Here is a 21,041-nt window from a genome sequence, read left to right as displayed (position 1 = left end):
GTATACAAAGCAGTTTGTACAGATCGGAGGGAGGGGGGGGGACATTTAAAAACAATCTGTTACAATCTGTAGTACCTGGAAAGTGCAAAAAAATACATTTCAAATACACGGAAATAAAAATCATGCTGTACATATTTATATACTGTATTTATAAATAATCACAGATATACACACACACAACCATTTGGTGAAAGTTACAGAAGAAAAGCAGCTAAGATTAGTCACAGAATTTTTTGTTTTTGCTTAATCTTCCTCAGAGGTGCAGTTCTTGATTTGGTTCCCGATAGAAAATGGAGGATGCGTCTGGAATGCGTCTGTCCAATGAGGGGTCGGTGCAGGGGGTCACGCGGGGTCGTCACATGCAGACCTGAACAACTCCGTCAAAGGTCACGTGACTCAGCGTGGGAAAAGGCACTCCCTTTGTTTCAATGGTGGAATTCTTACATTGTTTTTTTTTTTTTTTTTTTTACAAGTGGTCTCACCAACAAAACAGACAAAAGTTCTTTGAAAAAAAAAATATGAAAACATGTATCTTTGGAGGAAAAAAAGCACTAGAAAAACAGGGGGCTAAGAAAAGGACCAAGTGCTTGTGACTGACCATGTCTGCTTTAACAAAAACAAGCAACTTTCACTCTTAGCCCAGCCGTTAGCAGAGAACGCTGGTATAATTAAAGGACATTAAAAAAAACCCAAACCCATACAAATTCACACCTAGACTGACGGCGCAGTCTTCACCTATGACCCAGCACCGGTCTACACAAGGCCGAAGGACACAGCTTTAGTTTCACTGTACATCAGAATCTTTAAACTTAAGGTTGTCTGCGTTTTGGCAAATAAAAATCGGCAAGTTTTATTATCACGCAAACATGGCGAATAAAGGAAGTCTTCTCTCCTCTCTCGAGGGGAAAAATAAATTATAATCGCAACACTCTCCTGCCCAAGCAGGTTCAGTGTCTGCCATGGTGGATCATGGTGAAAGGTAATTGATAAAGGACAATTTTTTTCTGTAGCTAAAACACATTCATAATCACCCGACAAACATATAGAATAAATCTCACGAGCAAAGCCAGACCAACAGAAATAAGTTATGCACTGCATATATGGAACTGCAGGGGGATAAAAAAAATGTTTCCTTGTCAATAATCTGGGTTTTAACAAGAGGGACAATACAGGCTGTCACGAGACCCAATCTCTGAGAGCTAGCGCTGCAAGGAGGTGAGAGGGAAAAAAAATTCTGAGGTGACACCGTAACTGATGGCTGTTTGGGCCCTCATTCGTCAGGTCTGGTGCTGACATACCTGTGCATTACGCCACCCCTGTCAGTAACCAGGAAGACAAAGAGCTTCGGTCAGCCAGTGTTCTGGAAGGAGAATCTTCACTGAGGTTCTGACAATCTAGCCAAGCCTTGGAATGTGAAATGCGCGCGATTTTCTGTTTAGATCGGGAGAACTGTATTGCTGTAACACTGATGTCTTCGAAAGCCCTTTGAAATCTCGTCCCCCTTTCGAGTGGCGGTTTAGTCCAACCCGTGCCGTTCATAATTCAGGGTTGTCACAAGCGTCTGCATTGTCTGTAGTCATTATCTACATAATTACAGATGACCATTAAAAACACTTAGTTTTCGTTTTATCAACAAAACAATCAAAGGAAAACCTGTGTGTTTAAAAAAAATGCATTCAAGTAAAGCCAAACCTCCTGTGCACTGTCCTTCATATCTCTCAGTGCTGCAGCCTCCGTGTGGGGCTGACTGCGGGGACCAATACCACTGCTGCTGAGTCTGTCTCACACACACACCGCGGCAGCAATGGTGTGTGTGTGCGTGTGTGTGCGTGTGCGTGTGCGTGTGCGTGTGTGTGTGTGTGTGTGTGTGTGTGTGTGTGTGTGTGTGTGTGTGTGTGTGTGCGTGCGCGTACGCACGCTTGCCTTAGAGCTAGCAGCTCCGTGTAGTGTGAGTTTAGATCATGAAGAGCAGAACAATGTGTTTCTACTGTACACTGCAGGGAGTTTACCCTAACACTCCTGAAGAACCAGCGGGGCTGGTAGATGAGTCCACACGGGGGCAGGAAGGGGGGTGGGGGGAACTGGAGGAGCAACCTGCGAGTGGACCCCCCCCGCCCCCGCTGGAGGACGTGGTCTGGGCAGGGTGGACGAGCTACAAACACTCTAACTAATGGCGTGACAGCAAGCGCGTCCACACAGCACAGGGATAGGTAACGTCAGTAATGCTTCAGACGAAAGCCGTTCGTTACGAGAGAACACACCGCTGCTCCGTTTGCATAAAACCATGTCCGTCAGTACTGAGCCCTCAGGGGCACCTGTAAACAATTTGGCTGTAAGGCGAGTGAAAGGCCACTGGAAAAGAAAGAGAAAATTCAGTCCCTTCATTCTGAGTGTCTTCTACAAAGGGCAGCAGTCACTGAGCCTGATCCTGGGTCAGTCTCGTACAGTCAGCTTGGAGGACTTGCATGATATTGGCTTGGTTTTTTTTTTCTTCCTTCGTGTGTTAGACAGACCAGCATCAGGTACTGCCATTACTGGTAGTCTCCACAGCCCTTACAGGAAACACTCAGAGAGGAAGCTACTGCGTTAATTATGAGAACATTAGTGGGTGATTTGGAAGGGGGCGTGATGCGAGATTAGTGGGGACGGGGTGGCGAAATGGGGGGGGGTGCTGATGAGGTGTATAGGGTCGGATCAGAACGACAGCGCCTGCGCTGGCTGATCCCACTCCGGGGCTTTGTCCCGTCGGGTCCAGTTTCTCCCCTCCCCGAGGGCGCGTTTCGGAGAGAGCGGACCCCCCGCACGGAGAGGAGGAGAAGCGTGGCTTGACCGGGCCTCATCGTTTAACTGACAAAAAAACAGGCTCTAACACCCCGGTCAAAGCAGAGTCAACATTCAAACAAGCATGGGCACCCTCCGTTCCTGATTGGGCGAGGATTGTAGTGATTGACAGGGCAATGGGCCAACGGGGGCTAGTGATCAGTGCCAAAGCGAGATTTCTGGTTTGGGATAGGTGTGGGCATTGGGAGGTGTGGGGGGGTGGGGGGTGAGGGGGTGTCAGTTCTGGTCCCGGGTGTGATACTCGGTCTCCCCGGACGAGATCTGGGTCAGACGCTTACTGGAGCCCCACAGCTTGCGGGTGATTTGGCCCGAGCGCATCTGGGAGGAGCGGGACAGGAGAGCAGTGGAAGAGGAGGAAGAGGAGAGGAGAAAGGAAAGGTGAATTTAAAAGGAAAAGAAAAAAAAAGAAAAAGAAAAGGGAATGATTAGTGAATGTGTGCAAGGCTCATGATGTACCATTCACTGTGCGAGTCAAATCAAAACTGAGGTGAAAAACCAGGAAAGGAAAACAATGGAAAAAATATAAAGATCTTGAAGAGATTCCCTGCACTGCCACAATTTTCTCTGCACTTGTGAAATCAATAATAATTTACAAATCAGTAAGATCATTTATAATAATTTACAATAATGTATAGATTAATAATAAGGAATAGGATGCAAGGTATTATCCTCAATTCTATGTGTCTACTATACAACATGTATTATTATAATCAATATAATTAAATATAATTAAGTGTATATCTTATATATATACACATATACACCCACACATACATTCATACAAACACAGATACACAGAAACAGTAATCACCAGCAAACTATTCACACACAAGAACACTAACTGTACACAATGCAGTCAGAGAATGAAAGGTAGCACAGCCTATCATTTTGGATAAGTCGGAGGGCCTGCATGCTGTCCTCTCCACCGTGGTGTCCCACATACATAGCGTGCAGAGATACTTAGGGAGCCTGCACCAAAGGCCTGAGCAACAACACCACTGCATACAGCTGTTGTAGGGGGAGAGAGGCTTCCTGAAACCCAAAAACTGGCAGAGCCATCACATTCCATCTGTAGCTCATGTGATGTGAACTAATCGAAATCTTCATGTGATCAACAGTGAGGTCTTTTGATTGGTTTACACGGTTCAGTGATTGACACCACAAGATAGAATGGAATTTATGAAGCCTCACACTGCCAATTGACGTGTAGGTCCACCTGGCTGTGTGTGTGTGTGTGTGTGTGTGTGTGTTTGGGGGGTGTCTAGGGGACTTCCACGGGGGCCTTCACTGGTCGGAAGTGGGGCTGAACACAAACTTGTCCCTGAGGTGCATCAAGCGGGCGGGGGACCGCACTCTGAGAGGGGCCAGCAGGGGCGTGTCCATGAGGGGCGTGCCCTCCAGACTCTGGGCGATGTAGTTTCGGAGAGAGCTCTTTACCTCGGCCGGCTTGCCGACTCCCACTATAATGAGCTTCCCGTCCTGGAGGCCCACCAGGGCGTGGCTCTGCTCCTTGGTCACCGAAACGCAGTGCACCGGCACCCGCATCGCCATGGGCGCAACACACAGGGCCAGGCTGCAGGGGGCGGCAGAGAGCACATCACATAACTGAGAATTACCAATTTCCTAGCAGAAACACCTTCAACTGACCCTTTATATGTGCCTGCTGGGGACATACCTGTAGGAACACGAAAGCAATGACACTGAAATACTTGTAAAGCTTTTGAAACACAAAGTAAAACAACAATTAAAACTTGCTAGTGCTAAGCTCTTATCTCCATCACATGAGTAGTAGAGGAGTAAGTGTGAGTGCCTTACAGTGTGTGTGTGTGTGTGTGGAGCACTCACAGAAACAGGTCAGAGCCAATGGGACTAGTTCACTTCCTAGGTGCCCACTGTTGTATGTTGTATCTTTGATCAAGTTACTTAACCTGAACTGTCATATCCATGTGTGTGACTGGATTTATTATATGCAAAAATGCTGGCTATATAAGCTGGGCCAGTCATCCCGGATAAGGGAGACTTACACAGTAAGCTCTGAAAGCCGCCCTGGATAAGGACCTCTGCTGAGCAAATAACGCAGCGTAACGAGAGAGGGAGACAGAGAGGGGGAGAGAGAGAGACAGAGAGGCAGAGAGATGAAGAGAGAGAGAGAGACAGAGAGAGGGAGACGGACAGGGGAAGAGAGAGAGACAGAGAGAGAGGGAGGGAGAGAAAGAGAGAGAGAGGGAGATGGGGGCAGGAGCAACCCGCGTTCTCGGTTACCTGTACAGGTCTCGGATGGACAGGAAGCCTTGCTCGCTGCCCAGCACGATGTACTCCCCGGACACGCACATGTCGGTCACCTGCTCCTGGAGCGGCTCGCTGCACAAGTGCTTCCCATTGACGGAGTAGACGTGCAGGGCGTTCTTATCCTGGGGCCATGCGGCAGACACACGGAGGAGGAGAGGGTCACGCTCAGCGCGGACATTAACAGAGACGTTTTAAAGTCAACACCATTTTCCCTTCATCAGCCTGACATCTGAGAGACCTGTGTTAATTGGAACTCGAGGACATGCCCCCATAGTGAAACTGGAGAATTCTCCCTGCCATTTCCGACAACCCTCATAGCCCTTGATTCTGGTGACTCGCACAGGTGATTACTGATGTTCCCTTGTTAAACTGCACAGACCTGAAGACAAACCTTCCCTGCACTTTCATAAAAGCACACACAGTGCTTGTTCTTAAATTACACACTGTACATGAGTAGTAGAGGAATAAGTGTGAGTGCCCTACAGTGTGTGTGTGTGTGTGTGTGTGTGGAGCACTCACAGAAACAGGGCAGAGCCAATGGGACTAGTTCACTTCCTCGGTGCCCACTGCTGTTGTATCTTTGATCAAGTTACTTAACCTGAACTGTCATATCCATATGTGTGACTGGATTTATTATATGCAAAAATGCTGGCTATATAAGCTTTGATTAAACATCAAACCAGTCAATTGTTAGACTTCTCCACGTGAATGATCAATTGTATAATCAATGACTGCTTTGTAAGTAACCCCTCTGAGTGAGAATCTCACATCATTATTATTACATTTGGTCATCACAGTTAAAGATTAAGGTGCATTTCTGAAATGAGAGCCAGAATCCTCCGAGCCTACCCATAATCCACCTGGCCCCTCCCTGCCCTCCTCGGAGCGTTGGCGCTGGGTGGGCGCTTACCTTGAGCGTGGCCTTGCCCTCGATGCAGGTGTGCACCACCAGCCGGCCCTCCCAGGACACGGCCAGGTGCTGGATGGACAGGGGCAGGGAGCTCTCGCAGGGCGGGCGCAGCGAGCGCATGTACTGCCCCCTCCGGATGGTGTGGATGATCACGGTGCCATCCTGCCGAAAACACACGCCCACGTCACACAACCGCGTAACCCCCAACGCGCCGCCTCCGAACAAGGCCTCACCGCCCAGCGATTTCAACCCAGAATGGAATTCCACTACAAAGTACAACAGAGTGATCCGACACGGTAGCTAAAGCAGCAGAATGATAAAATGTGTTGATTTTGTCTATGGCCTCCTATTTCTCCCCTCTGGCCCTAACTCAAAGCTCAGGGTGCTTATTTGCATACTGCAGGCCATAAGAGCAACTGTAATAAAAATATCTGAACTGGATGTACATTATTTCCAGTCTGGTGGCTAAAACCAAAACAGCTTGTTCTGCTTTAAAATGTTCCTTGACTGAGTAACTACGTATCGTCTGTATTGTATAAGGAATGAGTATATAGTTTCCAAGCATTCAGTGCAAATTAAGCAAAGATGCAGCGCGTGGCTCCATGACAGAAGAAGGGACCGAGAAATCCCGCTCTTTGTGTGTCAAATCGTGGGGTGACATTCTAGCTGGCATTCTAACCGGGCACAGCCCTGGGGCTCCGCTCGTCCGTGCGACTCGATGTGAGAGAGACAGAGAGAGAGAGAGAGAGAGAGAGAGAGAGAGAGAGAGAGAGAGAGAGACAGAGAGAGAGAGAGAGAGAGAGAGAGAGAGAGAGAGAGACAGAGAGAGAGAGAGAGAGACAGAGCGAGAGAGAGAGAGAGAGAGAGAGAGAGAGAGAGAGAGAGAGAGAGAGAGAGAGAGAGAGAGAGAGAGAGAGAGAGAGAGCGCGAGAGAGAGACAGAGAGAGAGAGAGAGAGACAGAGCGAGAGAGAGACAGAGAGAGACAGAGAGAGACAGAGAGAGAGAGAGAGACGGTCGTACCCGTGATCCGGACACGGCCATGTCCAGCTCCGTGCTGATGCTGACGCTCACCACCTCGTCTGTGTGTCCGTACAGAACCTGCACCGGCTTCGGACACAGCCCCACGGGCGCCCCGCCCTGCAGAGAGAGAGAGAGAGAGAGAGAAAGAGAGAGAGAGTTTAACAGCTTAGTATGTATCTTTATATTTGGCTTTAAGAGTACTATACACCTGTACAATCGTGCTAATAATACGGCTTATCTGAATTTGATAAAACTACACTTTTTCCACTATATTTTCACTTTCAACCACTGCAGTTTTCAAATCTGCTCTCGGAAAGCCATCTTGTTAATGATAAAAGGGGATATAAAAATGTAATCAATATTCATTTCTGTTTTATTGTCACTGTTATTGTCATCGCCTGAGAGCCTTACCTGCTGCTGTACCTGCCAGACCATACAGGTGGTGTCTCGCGAGCCGGAGATCAGGTGAATGCCACAGTAGTCCGTCGCCAGGCAGGTCACTATGTCTGCAAGGGGAAACAACCGCAGGCCGTGAGACCACACAGCTACCGAACACGCTCGAGGGCCGGAGGGAGGCGGTGGATAGGCTGAGCATTGTAATGTTATTACCGGCCAGCGTGTCACACTGTGTATGCTTCTGCTTCTAGCAGGTTTGGAGTGATTGAGCTATTGACTGAACACTGATCTGGGCCTGATCTGGGCCTGGCAGTGATCCACTTTAAGGCCTTGCAGGGAGTTGCCTGAGGCATGTTTGCACTCACATTTTTCTAGGCCCTGAAGCAGTGTATTGATCACCCAGTTGGGTACAAGCTGAGTATTTCCTGGTATTACTAATATGCTTAGGGGGACAAATACCAAGGCCCAAATTGAGCTACTTGGGTCTATATTTAATTATTTACAAATATACAGACCACATCACATTATTTTTTCCCCTACAACAATTGTAAAAAATCCCCTACAAACTAATTGAACATACCTGTCAAGAGATGTCAAGTTGTTAGCTAATTAGGTATGTTTGACATTTCAGGTGAAATCGGTGAGTTCAGGTGAAATAAGGGCCTCCTTCCCTGTCTCCTAAGGATTAACAGTGATGCAGGCATTGTCTAGGAGTCTGTGTAAATGCTGTGGACGTGTCAGGAGTCATTCTGCCCTGTACGGCATGTCATCAGCGTAGATATTGGGGGGGGTGGGGGGGTTAGGTGAAACAGGCGCAGGGGTGAGCGGCGTTGGGCTGGCTCTCTCGGACGGGACGCCCTGCGGATCGTACCCATGTGCCGGATGTGCTGGCCCACCGTCTTCCCCTTCACCAGAGAGGTGACCCGCAGGCTGTTGTCCCAGTGGCCCCCGCTGAACAGCAGCTTCCCGTCATGTGACACCACGAAGAGCCGCGCCGTCACCTCCACGCCGGGGGAGAAGGGCCCGCCGAGGAAGCGCTGGGTCCTGCGGAGGAGGGGGGCGGAGGGGGGGAACCGGTCAGCGCTGCTCTGAGCCCTCCAACAAAACACTAGAGACGCCACTCCGGCCTGAGGTCTGACCCGTCTGCGGGAGGAGCAGGGAAGCGCGCTCACCTGGGGTTTGCCACGGTGGGGTCTTTGATGAAGGTGAAGTAGTTGGAGATGTTCTTGTCGTAGGGCAGCCAGGCGTGAGTCCCCATCAGCCCGTTCTGACTCAGAGTCACCTGGGGAGCAAAGCAGTGGATCAGCAACCCAATCCAGACGGTTGTGGGTTCAAAGCCCCGGCTGCACTGTTGAGTTATGGTGCTAAACCTGAAAGCGAACTTTTCGTTAAACTGTACAAAAACAGCAAGAACGGACAATAGCTAGACAGCTATTGTACATGCGAGTGAAGCGTAGACAATAAAAGTCAGCAAACACAACATCACATGAGAAAATAAATACAACATTCAACATTAAATAAATAGCCCCCGTTCAGTTGGCCTGGGCAGGAAACACAGGGACTAATAGTGAAGAGCACACGGACTCACCAGGGTGTCAGGGCTGCCCTGGGTGATGAAGGAGTGAGACTGGTTTTTGGGCACCATCACCTTCACCAGGGGCACGTTGTCACTGATGCCCTGGAACACAGACATTTATTTATGCTTTCGTCTGATTCTGCAGCACGACAACCTCTCTGCACAATCTCCAGCAACAGGCACTTCAGAACAGAGCCAAGTGAAATCTAAATGTGGACTAAGCACAAGCGTAATCTTGGTTGTCTGGGGCAGTTATTAATGTCATTAAAAGCAGAGGACACAGTGAGCAAACATCATTTACTTAATCTCCTCTCACCAAAGGTTTAATGTCTCGTAACAAAAGGTCTAACGCTTGTTGTGCTGCAGGACCGGAGCCTTTACTTCCACCTGAGGGCAATGCCTGACGCTCACCTCCACGAAGAAGGACTTGAGCTCGGTCAAGTGCTCGAAGATGCTGAGCGGGCAGGTGTCGAGCTTGGCTTTCCTCTTCTCCACCTCCTCCAAGGACAGACGGACCGGGTGGGGTTCCTGCCAGAGCCGAGGGCTTACGTTAACCCGACGCAGTGCTTAACGTCGCTGAGGATCAGCTGCACAGCGGGACGCACGGATATACACATCCTCGCTTCTTTAACACCAAGCGGCTGGTTTCACATCAGATTGAAACGTACAAATCTAACATATAATAATATGGGGGGTCATGTTCTTACGAGAGCAGATTAGAGTTCATCTGCATGTTAATTTGACAATGATCTGAGATCCAGTGACACTGTCTCTCTGCTGTACATTAGCAGCCTTCCTTCTGGCTCTGGGCTGAGTTACACAGGCAGCTTGGCAGAAGCTGAACGCTAGCAGCAGGGAGCACACCCCAGGAAGGGGTGCTGGGACATTCCTGTCCGGGACGGGCACCTTGAGCAGCTGGCAGGGCGTCTGTCCGAAATTGCTGATCATCCCCTCCAGGGCCTTGCGCTCTTTCTCGTCCGTGATGGCGTCCAGGTCCACCGCGCCTGCGGGGGGCAGCAACGTGCCGCTTGTTAGTCCGAGCATATAACAAACGCAATGCGGAGTGTTCTGCGTACGGAGTATCTATGGTAGCAGTGCCCGTACCTTCGTAAGTGCAGTAGTAGAAGACGTTGAGGGCCTCCACGGCCGCGGGGCCTTGCTGCTTGTAGCCGAAGATCAGGTCGATCCACTCGTGGAGGTGGGCAGACACATATTCCGACTCCTGGTGCACAACACAAAGCAGCATGAAGAAGAAAACCGGCCACGCATTCCGGGCTCCCCTTTTCCCTGCATATCCGCACTGCGTCTATCATGGTGACCAGATCCACGGGCCTGTGACACCGTTGCTAACATGACTTATTTCACGCATTACTGATCGCCTGCGTGAAGAAACACCGTCAAGCTCTGTCACTGTGAAATTGACTATCAGCTAACTTCCATCTCCGATTGCGCTGAAAGAACTCGGCTCGAAATGGCTGCCGTGGTCGCTTTTATTAAACCCTTTTGAGACTTTAAATGCATGAGTAAATTTCCCTCGTACAACCCATTTTATTGAGACATTAAGTGCTTTTAGTCTCTCTTAATCAGTTATCTGTTTATGAGGCTGGCTTAGACTCAGTGCCTTGTTTCCCTTCTGTATTGTGCTTCTTCCACTGTGCCCTGGACCGCATCAAGCACAATCATTATGATTCACTCACACACACACATGCACACACACACACACACACAGAACTCTTCACTCCTCCTGGGGCATAAACGCTCCCTTACCTGTGTGCCAGAACAGTGGGTCTCAGATTGAGTTCTGAAGCATTCCCCCAGGCGGGTAATAATGAGAGCGGGATTAAGTAGGCTGGAGCTCACCAGAGCCTTCCTGTGCTTGTAGATGAAGTCCTCCGGGGACTTGGCCCACTTGGGAAGCACGACGTCGTTAACCCTTTCCTTGGATATCTGCAGGCAGCCCAGATCGAAACCTGCAGGGAGGGTGGGGCAGTGAAGCAGGTCTCGTTAAGTCATTACCATCGAGTCAGCAGCTGATTCTCTAACCCTGGTCCCTGCCCCACAAGGCCACATTAACAGTAAAAATGTACGTGGAATCATCAGTGAGCAGAATCACTCTGGTAAAAGCACTTAGAGTTTACCGTTCTGATTTTCCAGGAACTCTGGGAAGTAGAAAAACTCCGGGATGAGCTCCTTGACGTCGTTGGGGTTGTCCATGAGGGTCTGCCAGGTGGCGGCGATGGAGTGGAACTGACGATCCGCACAGTCGAACCTGGGGCCGCAGCGGAGGGGCAGGGGAATGTCACACACCAAGCCTACGAGTCGTCCGTGCTGCCCCTGCCTACCTGCGCCTGAATCGCGGAGCTGCACTCTCCCCCTGCATTGTAACTGCCCTCCTTGCTACTGCTACCGACGGCTACCGTGGCGACCGTTGCCACGGCGAGCGTGGGCGGGGGGCCTACCTGCCACTCTGCAGCTGGATGTGCAGGGACGTGAAGGGCTCCACCCGGATCAGGTAGTGCATCACCCCCGCCGCGTTGGAGTAGTGCGTGCCGTAGTGGAACCTGTCGATAGTCCCCGTGGGGTCCTCGAAACTCTCGTACCTGTGAAAGGTAAACGTTAGTGATCAGAAGGCCTGCCGCGCGAAGACGCTGGACCGCCATTGAGCCTAGCACACGCCGGTCAGCCTGCCGCGTGGGAGGGAACGGGGGAACTCACTTCTCTCTCACCGCCTTGGCGTTCCTCTCGTTGACCACGCCCACCGGCTTGGACAGATCCCGGAACACCCGCGGGTCGGAGAGGTCCAGCTCCTCGGAGGTGTAGTCCGCCAGGATCCAGGGGAACTGGACACGCACACACACACACACACAAACCCGCGACACGCACATAAACACCGAGACACGAATGCACCCCTATGCGCAGACACGCACACAGGTGCACTTTCAGAAGAAAGCCAACGCTCATCCTACATCCACATCATGTTAATTATCCATTTATCCACATACTGGGGCAGAGGCTATTATCCTCCATTTTCACACTTTATCCATGAGCACAGCTGGATGTCCACAGCCGTTCAGTAGACGCAGTGCCTAACACAAGAAACTGCAGCCTGCTGGACACAAGGTCACTGCCCATACCGTAAGTCTCCCTTTATGCATGTGTCCGATCCACAGTTTAAGAGTCCAATTTTACTCATGTTTAACAGAAAGGAGGAGAGCGGCGTAGCAGAAGGGTCCAGGGGCGGGGATAGGGGACGTACCACAGGGTACTGCGCCAGGTCATTGTAGGTGCGCCCTGCGATGGTGTTCAGCTGGATGAGGTAGTCGAAGTTGGAAATCTCTCTGTTCACCCATTTCTGATAGGAAAAGAACAGGAGACGTTACCAAAAGCCTGCACAAGCACAGCAATCAGGGAGATGCACGTGACGTGTGACCCCTGACCCCTGACCCCTGACCTGGGTGAGGCCGGACACCTTCAGCAGCTCCTGCGGGGACCGCGTGCCGTACAGGCTGAAGGAGCGCAGCAGCAGGATCTGCCGGTACACTTTGTTCCGCGCCTGTCAATCAAAGCAGAGCCCCCGTTTCAGCACCGCCGCCCAGCGAACCGTCCGGAAGGCGGAGAAGCCGCTCGGCTCCGCGTTTAGGGAGGGGAGAGAAGAGGGAGACGGAGAGGAGCGGAGAGAGGGAGACGGAGACGAGCGGAGAGAGGGAGACGGAGACGAGCGGAGAGAGGGAGACGGAGGCGAGCGGAGAGAGGGAGAGGGAGGCGAGCGGAGAGAGGGAGACGGAGGCGAGCGGAGAGAGGGAGACGGAGACGAGCGGAGAGAGGGAGACGGAGGCGAGCGGAGAGAGGAGGGAGACAGAGACGAGCGGAGAGAGGGAGAGGGAGACAGAGACGAGCGGAGAGAGGAGGGAGACGGAGACGAGCGGAGAGAGGGAGAGGGAGACGGAGACGAGCGGAGAGAGGGAGACGGAGACGAGCGGAGAGAGGGAGAGGGAGACGGAGACGAGTGGAGAGAGGGAGACGGAGACGAGCGGAGAGAGGGAGGCGGAGATGAGCGGAGAGAGGGAGGCGGAGATGAGCGGAGACCGCTCGCCCGGCGCGTCTGAGGAGGAGCGACGTTCTCACCTCTTTCTTGAAGTTGAGGAAGTAGTTTGTCTGGTCGATGAGGAAGATCTCCAGGGCCGAGCGCCGCAGGTTGTACCTGCGCAGGTGAATCTCCCGGATCTGCGACAGCGGCCACTTGAAGTCGTAGCCCACGCCTGGGACCGGGCGAGCACAGGGGCGACAAAGAGGACTCATTTAGGCCCTTTTTAATCAGGGCTCAATTTTTCTATGGCAGGTTTTAAACCATTGGCCCATATCCCCCCATGAACATCCCCGGTACCCCTGCCCCCAGCCCCCATTTCTCCTGATCTTACTGATTACTGATCACCCCTCTCCTCACTCGCTCCCTCCTCCCCTCCTCACCTCTCACCCTCACCCTCTCCCCATCTCTCTCCCTCTCCCCATCTCCTCATCTCCCTCCCCTCTCTCTCCATCTCTCTCTCTCCCATCCCCATATCTCTCCCTCTCTCCATCTCTCTTTCCTCTCCTCTCTCCTGATCTCTCTCCCTCCCTCCTCATCTCTCTCTCCTGTCTTCTGTCCTCTCTCCCTCCCTCCCATTTCTCTCTCCCATCCCCATATCTCTCCCTCTCCCCATCTCTTTTCCTCTCCTCTCCTCACCTTTCCCTCTCTTCTCCTCTGTCTTTTTTCTCCATCCCCATCTCTCTCCTCTGTCTCTCTCTTTCCTCTCCTCTCACCTGATCTCTCTCCCTCCCTCCTCATCTCTCTCCCTCTTTCCTCTCCCCATATCTCTCCATACCCTCCTCCTTCTCCGCGCTCCCATCGTAGAAGTAGATGTGCTGGGTGGTGAGCTCCAGGCGCCCGGGGCTCACGTCCATCACCGTCACCAGCTCGCAGTCCTCCCACATCACCAGCTTCTCCTTCTGCCCGGCCTCCTCCGTCTCCCCCCTGCACCCAGAGAGAGAGAGAGAGAGAGAGAGACGCCTGAGATGGAGACCGCAGCCCCACGCCCTCACCGCTCTCACTCGGTACAGACATTTCTACGCTTTTATATCAAGCATGTCACATTTACACCCAGAGGCCAATGGGTTTCACCTTCTCTTTACTGAGTAATCCAGTAAAATAAATAAATAAATAAATAAATGCGATGTGCATGTTGGATACACCAGGGTGCTGTAGACTTAAATCAAGAAGCAGTGTCACGGAGTCCATTTACAAATTGCGTGGGGGTTGTTTTACGGCCTGTAAGGGTGAGGGGTCACGCAGAGCCCAATTCTCCCCGCACCCGATGGCCAGGGCCATATACATTCTGAAGAGTAAGCACTGTAAGCATTGTAATAACTGAGATGTCCCCTACAGTGCCCAGAAATGAATCATCCAGAAAACGATGATATCCCTCTGGAAAGCGTCCGGTCCTACACCACTTCTGTGCTCTATGAGACAGCTTTCGGGATCGGGAGGTCACCCGGGAGCTTCTGGCTATACTCACAGGCTGTTCCCTCCCCCGGGGTCGTCCTCGGGCAGCTCCAGCATGTCGTCCTCCAGGTCGCTAACCTTCACCTGCTTCACCACCTCCAGCAGCAGAGACTGGGCGCACACCTGCTGCTGCTGCACACCTGAGGGAGAGAGGCGCGGGAGAGCTCAGCGACACCGCACACTCTCTCTCTCTCTCACAAACTCTACCCCCCCCCCCCCACACTCTCTCTCTCTCTCTCTCTCTCTCTCTCTCTCTCTCTCTCTCTCACAAACTCTATCCCCCCCACCGCACACTCTCTCTCTCTCTCACAAACTCTACCCCCCCCCACACACTCTCTCTCTCACAAACTCTATCCCCCCCCCACCGCACACTCTCTCTCTCTCTCTCTCTCTCTCTCTCACAAACTCTATCCCCCCCCACCGCACACTCTCTCTCTCACAAACTCTATCCTCCCCCACCGCACACTCTCTCTCTCACAAACTCTACCCCCCCCCCCCCACCGCACACCCTCTCTCTCTCTCTCTCACACAAACTCTATCCTCCCCCACCGCACACTCTCTCTCTCACAAACTCTATCCCCCCCCACCGCACACTCTCTCTCTCTCTCACAAACTCTATCCTCCTCCCCCCTTCCTCTCTTTTTCTTTCCTACTCCCTCTCTTCCTCTCTCTCCCTCTCCCTCTTCTCTTTCTCCTCCCTCCCTCTCTCCTCTTCCTCTCTCTCCCTCTCCCTCCTTCTCTCTCTCCTCCCTCTCTCTCTCCCACTCTCTCCTACTCTCCCTTTCCCTTTCCCTCTCTCTCTCTCCCCTATTCTCTCCCATGCTCTCCCTCTCTCCCTTTCCCTCTCCCCCCTTCTCTCTCTCCCTCTCCCTCTCCCCGTCTCTCCTTCTCTCTCTCTCTTTCTCTCCCCTTCTCTCCCCCTCTCCTCTCGCCGCAGTGCATTCTGGGACCCCGCGAGGCAGGGTCTCACCGAGGTTGTCCCGCAGGGCGCTGGCCTCGCGGTGCGGGTCGTAGTTGTAGTTGCGCACCAGCTTGAGCCTCATGCGCGAGTAGTTCTCTGCGCTGGAGACGCGCCAGTGCATCTCGCTCTGCTGCCTGCGCGGGGAAACGACGCGGCAGAGTCAGAGCCCCCCGTATCCCACAATCCCTCACCATCATCAGCACTGAGCGAACCGCTTCTGAGGCACGATAACAAATATTTTGCTTACTGATTTCACAGATGTTTCACGTCATGGCTCCTGTACATATCCCACAATCCCTCACCATTATGGGCGCTAAACCGACGTGCAACAGATACCCTACTTACAGATATTTGGCTTGGTTTACTTATTCACTCACTTATTTTAGTAAACAGTTACATTTCTGCCAGCGTTAAAAGTGGTAAAAGCTGAGTGTGCTCCGCTTTGCTGTGTCATTATAAATATTCATAAAGGAGCAGGACAGAGGACAGAACAGTGAAAGTTAGCACACTAACACAGGCAGCACCACAACCTCCTAATGCCAGGCAGAGCCTGCTACACACAGCACACAGAGACACGGAGCACAGACGGAGCACAGAGGTGGCAGTCTGACAGGGCGGTGCGACTGGCTGTTTATTTGATGTAATGTTAGCTGTAAGCTCAGTCCTCCCTCCTCCCGCCCCGCTCCTCCCCGGCCCTCACCTGTCAGCCCAGGGCCCCCTCTCGCACACCAGGCCCCGCCGCGCCGCCTTCCACTGCCTCAGGATGGCGCTGTGCTGGCTGTGCAGCTGCTTCAGCATGCTGTTGTAGCGCAGGTTCTCCTGCCGGCCGCGGCGCGAGAAGGGCTCCACGAACTGCTCCTGAGGGGGAGGGGGAGAGACACGGGGGGAGAGGAAGGGGGGAGAGGGGGAGACACAGGGAGAGGGGGGAGAGGGGGAGACGCAGGGAGAGGAGGAGGGGAGAGATGGAGACACAGGGAGAGGAGGGAGATGGGGGAGAGGAGGGAGATGGGGGAGAGGGGGAGTCACAGGGAGAGGAGGGGAGAGGGGGAGACACAGGGAGAGGAGGAGGGGAGAGATGGAGACACAGAGAGAGGAGGAGTGTAGAGATGGAGACACAGAGAGAGGAGGAGTGTAGAGATGGAGAGGAGGAGGGGAGAGGGGGAGACACAGAGAGGGGAGGAGGGGAGAGAGGGAGACAGGGAGAGGAGGAGGAGAGAGATGGAGACACAGGGAGAGGAGTGTAGAGATGGAGAGGAGGAGGGGAGAGATGGAGACACAGAGAGAGGAGGAGGGGAGAGAGGGAGACACAGGGAGAGGAGGAGGAGAGAGATGGAGACACAGAGAGAGGAGTGTAGAGATGGAGAGGAGGAGGGGAGAGATGGAGACACAGAGAGAGGAGGAGGGGAGAGAGGGAGACACAGGGAGAGGAGGAGGGGAGAGATGGAGACACAGAGAGAGGAGTGTAGAGATGGAGAGGAGGAGGGGAGAGATGGAGACACAGAGAGAGGAGGAGGGGAGAGAGGGAGACACAGGGAGAGGAGGAGGGGAGAGAAAGGGAGACACGGGGGGGGGGGGGGGGGGGGATGAGGGGGAGACAGAGGAAGAGGAAGAGGGGAGGGATGAGGGGGTGGTCAGCGTCTGTGCCGAAAGGCCGCACGAGCCGCTGAGAGAGAGGCCGCGCCCCCCGAGGGGAAGCGGTGACGCTCCTACCTGGAAACGGATCTTGCTCTCCCCGCGCTCCCTCTCGCGCCGGTGCAGGCTCACCATGAAGGCCTCGTAGCAGTCCTTCCAGTACAGCGCCATGGTCTCGTGGCCCTGGCTGAACGTCTCGATCTCATACTGCTTCATGTAGGGGATGATCTGGGCCACAGGGGGCGGGAGAGGGTGCTCACACATTAACCAACAACACCATGACTACACATCCTGACTGATCCCCCGGATCTTTTGGTTTGAGTGGCTGCGAGTTGTGATCTTCATCATGTACAGGCTTCCTTGGTACGGATTTATTACTGTTCATTTAAATGTCAGTTTTTACATGTTATCCATTTGTACAGCTAGATATTTACTGAGGCAACTTTGCCTGATGGTATAGCATCAGTGCCCTAGTGGGGAATCGAAAAGGCAACCATCTGGTTATGAGCCCTGCTCCATACCATTATGCTACACTGCTGAATATCAGTGAAGTATAATTAAAAAGGTAAATTTATCCTCCCCTAACAATTAGATCCAGGCTGACAAGTGTTAAGGGAGGGGAGGGTAGAAGGGAGAACTGCCTGTTGAGTAGTTGTGAGAGAGAGAGAAGCAAAGAGGGAGGGAAAGAGAAGGAGGGAGAGAGCAAGGAAGAGAGAGAGATTGGCAGGGAGAGAGAGGGGCAAGGAGTGAAGGACAGAGAGAGGGAGGGAGAGAGAGAGACAGACAGGGAGAGCAGGATGGAGAGATGCAGAGGAGAGCCCGCTCACATATTTGTCCAGGTAGATCCTCCACTCTGGCGAGGCGATGTACAGCTGGAAGTCCTCGAAGAAGGAGGGGCTGCCGTTGGTGTCGGGCAGCGAGGGCAGGTGCAGCTCCATGTAGAGCAGCTTGTGGATCTTGGACAGCAGCGTGCGCAGCAGCGGGATGAGGAAGGAGTAGGCCTCGGTCTGCTCGCGCACCGAGCGGCTCAGTATGCCCTCCAGCCTGCCCAGCAGGTAGCAGGCCTCGTCCTGCGTCTCCACGCTCTTCGTCTGCAGGATGGCGTTCAGCTTGGCCGTGGCCATGGCGCACACCTGGTGCGCACAGACGCACAGGTAACACCGGCCAGACAGGTTAAAAACAGACTTAACGGCTGGAACACTTTAAACAGGCAACAGGGGTCAGTCACACAGAGTAAAACAGTCGAATATCAGCAGCTATCACAGTCAGCCAACATGAATAACATTTACATTTACATTTATATTTATTTATTGAGCAGACGCTTTTATCCAAAGCGACTTACAAAAGTGCATACAGTAAGTATGGGAGGGCACAGGGTAACACAGGGCATACAGATAAATGGAACACACGGTTAACACAGGTCAAAGAACACAGGGAACATGGACCCACAGAGGAGTCCTAGAGGGGGATAAGGGAAAGTAAATGGAGTGAGATGAGCTACGCAGTGGTATAGTAAGGCAGAATTGGATGCGGTAAGGTGGGGTAAGGGGAGGTGCGGTATAGTGAGGTAAGGTGGGGTAAAGGTTGGGTGGATGACTGGATGTAGTAACGTGGGGTAAGATGAGGTGAGGTTTGGTACAGTAGGGCGAGTGAGGTCGGGTGCAGTGAGGCTAGGTAAGGCTGGATGCAGTGAGGTGAGGTAAGGCTGGGTGCAGTGAGGTGAGGTAAGGTTTGGTACAGTAAGGCGAGGTAAGGTTTGGTACGGTGAGGCGAGGTAAGGTTTGGTACAGTGAGGCGAGGTAAGGTTTGGTACAGTAAGGCGAGGTAAGGTTTGGTACAGTAAGGTGAGGTAAGGTTTGGTACAGTAAGGCGAGGTAAGGTTTGGTACAGTAAGGCAAGGTAAGGTTTGGTACAGTAAGGCAAGGTAAGGTTTGGTACAGTAAGGCGAGGTAAGGTTTGGTACAGTAAGGCGAGGTAAGGTTTGGTACAGTAAGGCAAGGTAAGGTTTGGTACAGTAAGGCAAGGTAAGGTTTGGTACAGTAAGGTGAGGTAAGGTTTGGTACAGTAAGATGAGGTAAGGTTTGGTACAGTAAGGTGAGGTAAGATTTGGTACAGTAAGTAAGGTTTGGTACATTAAGGCGAGGTAAGGTTTGGTACGGTGAGGCGAGGTAAGGTTTGGTACAGTAAGTGAGGTTTAGTACAGTAAGGTGAGGTAAGGTTTGGTACAGTAAGGTAAGGTAATTTTGGGTGCAGTAAGGTGAGGTAATTTTGGGTGCAGTAAGGCGAGGTAAGGTTTGGTACAGTGAGGTGAGGTAAGGTTGGGTGCAGTGAGGTGAGGTAAGGTTTGGTACAGTGAGGTGAGGTAAGGTTGGGTGCAGTGAGGTGAGGTAAGGTTTGGTACAGTGAGGTGAGGTAAGGTTGGGTGCAGTGAGGTGAGGTAAGGTTTGGTACAGTAAGGCGAGGTAAGGTTTGGTACAGTAAGGTGAGGTAATTTTGGGTGCAGTAAGGTGAGGTAAGGTTTGGTACAGTAAGGTGAGGTAATTTTGGGTGCAGTAAGGTGAGGTCAGGTTTGGTACAGTAAGGTGAGGTAATTTTGGGTGCAGTAAGGTGAGGTAAGGTTTGGTACAGTAAGGTGAGGTCAGGTTTGGTACAGTAAGGTGAGGTAATTTTGGGTGCAGTAAGGTGAGGTCAGGTTTGGTACAGTAAGGTGAGGTAATTTTGGGTGCAGTAAGGTGAGGTGAGGCAGGGTGCGGCTCTCACCTGCATGTCCTCCTGCGCCATGAAGCCGAGCAGCAGGCGGACGCCCACCTGGGAGAGCTGCAGCCACTGCGTGCCGGAGGTGTACCACACCATGAGGCTGTCCATGAGCGTGACCGCCTCCTCCAGCAGCTTCTCCGTCCACAGCGCCGGGTTCACCAGCCCCTCCGCCTGCAGGAAGTCCTGCACCATGTGCAGCAGCCGCACCGCGTTCTCCGTGTGCTGCGGCAGCATGGCCGCCGTCGCCTCCCGGTTATCCGTCACCGCCCACTCCAGCATCTTCTCCAGCAGGCTGGGATACACACACACAGAGACACACGCGCGCACACACACAGACACACACATACACACACACAGACACACACACACAGAGACACGCGCGCACACACACACAGAGACACACGCGCGCACACACACACACAGAGACACACACAGACACACACACACACGCGCGCACACACACAGACACAGACACAGACACACACACACACACACACAGAGACACACGCGCGCACACACACAGACACACACACACACACACACGCGCACACACACACAGACACACACACACACACACACACACACACACACACACACACACACACAGAGACACACGCGCGCACACACACACACACACAGACACACACAGACACAGACACACACAGACACACACACAGACACACACACACAGACACACACACAGAGACACGCGCGCACACACAGAGACACACACAGACACATGCACACACAGACACACACACACACACAGACACACGTGCGCACACACACAGAGACACACACACACACACACAGAGACACACACACAGACACACGCGCGCACACACAGACACACACACACGAACACATACCAACACAGACACATCAGCATACAGACACACAGAAGTGTTAAAATATAGATCTCAACAAACATCAATAATAAGAGTGACATTTCAATATTTGTAAGTTAGCATTTTATTTCTTTCTAATATATATATATATATATATATATATATTACTATTACTATTTGACATATAATGACACCATAATAATAAGCCCGGTTCCCTGAGCAATTCTCCTGCCCATCCTAATCCTCTCTGCTTCAGCGTGCTGAGTCTTAC

At 52.3% G+C, this 21,041-nt stretch overlaps 1 protein-coding gene across 1 annotated transcript in view; it reads right to left on the bottom strand.

The window, feature by feature from the left end:
• Positions 1–2,071: 2,071 nt before the first annotated feature.
• nbeal1 (neurobeachin-like 1) overlaps positions 2,072–21,041 on the bottom strand; it is a 56,917-nt gene continuing 37,947 nt past the window's right edge. Inside the window, exons 30-55 of the mRNA XM_036541408.1 lie at positions 19,926–20,214; positions 17,993–18,298; positions 17,244–17,393; positions 16,234–16,391; positions 15,543–15,667; positions 14,586–14,712; positions 13,896–14,044; positions 13,159–13,292; positions 12,485–12,586; positions 12,290–12,385; positions 11,749–11,873; positions 11,493–11,633; positions 11,172–11,302; positions 10,894–11,003; positions 10,138–10,255; positions 9,940–10,037; positions 9,445–9,561; positions 9,046–9,135; positions 8,630–8,739; positions 8,329–8,501; positions 7,473–7,567; positions 7,062–7,178; positions 6,041–6,202; positions 5,104–5,252; positions 4,279–4,414; positions 2,072–3,159 (exon numbers count right to left, since the gene is read on the bottom strand). Of these exons, the coding sequence (XP_036397301.1) occupies positions 3,058–3,159; positions 4,279–4,414; positions 5,104–5,252; positions 6,041–6,202; positions 7,062–7,178; positions 7,473–7,567; positions 8,329–8,501; positions 8,630–8,739; positions 9,046–9,135; positions 9,445–9,561; positions 9,940–10,037; positions 10,138–10,255; positions 10,894–11,003; positions 11,172–11,302; positions 11,493–11,633; positions 11,749–11,873; positions 12,290–12,385; positions 12,485–12,586; positions 13,159–13,292; positions 13,896–14,044; positions 14,586–14,712; positions 15,543–15,667; positions 16,234–16,391; positions 17,244–17,393; positions 17,993–18,298; positions 19,926–20,214 (3,610 nt within the window). The 3' untranslated portion in view covers positions 2,072–3,057. The remainder of the gene's footprint in view (positions 3,160–4,278; positions 4,415–5,103; positions 5,253–6,040; positions 6,203–7,061; positions 7,179–7,472; positions 7,568–8,328; positions 8,502–8,629; positions 8,740–9,045; positions 9,136–9,444; positions 9,562–9,939; positions 10,038–10,137; positions 10,256–10,893; positions 11,004–11,171; positions 11,303–11,492; positions 11,634–11,748; positions 11,874–12,289; positions 12,386–12,484; positions 12,587–13,158; positions 13,293–13,895; positions 14,045–14,585; positions 14,713–15,542; positions 15,668–16,233; positions 16,392–17,243; positions 17,394–17,992; positions 18,299–19,925; positions 20,215–21,041) is intronic.

The sequence above is a fragment of the Megalops cyprinoides genome, chromosome 11, assembly GCF_013368585.1.
Source record: "Megalops cyprinoides isolate fMegCyp1 chromosome 11, fMegCyp1.pri, whole genome shotgun sequence".
In the NCBI taxonomy this organism is placed as follows: Eukaryota; Metazoa; Chordata; class Actinopteri; order Elopiformes; family Megalopidae; genus Megalops; species Megalops cyprinoides.
Note: the sequence above shows the minus strand (reverse complement) of the source record. Positions and strands in the feature narration are given on the sequence as shown.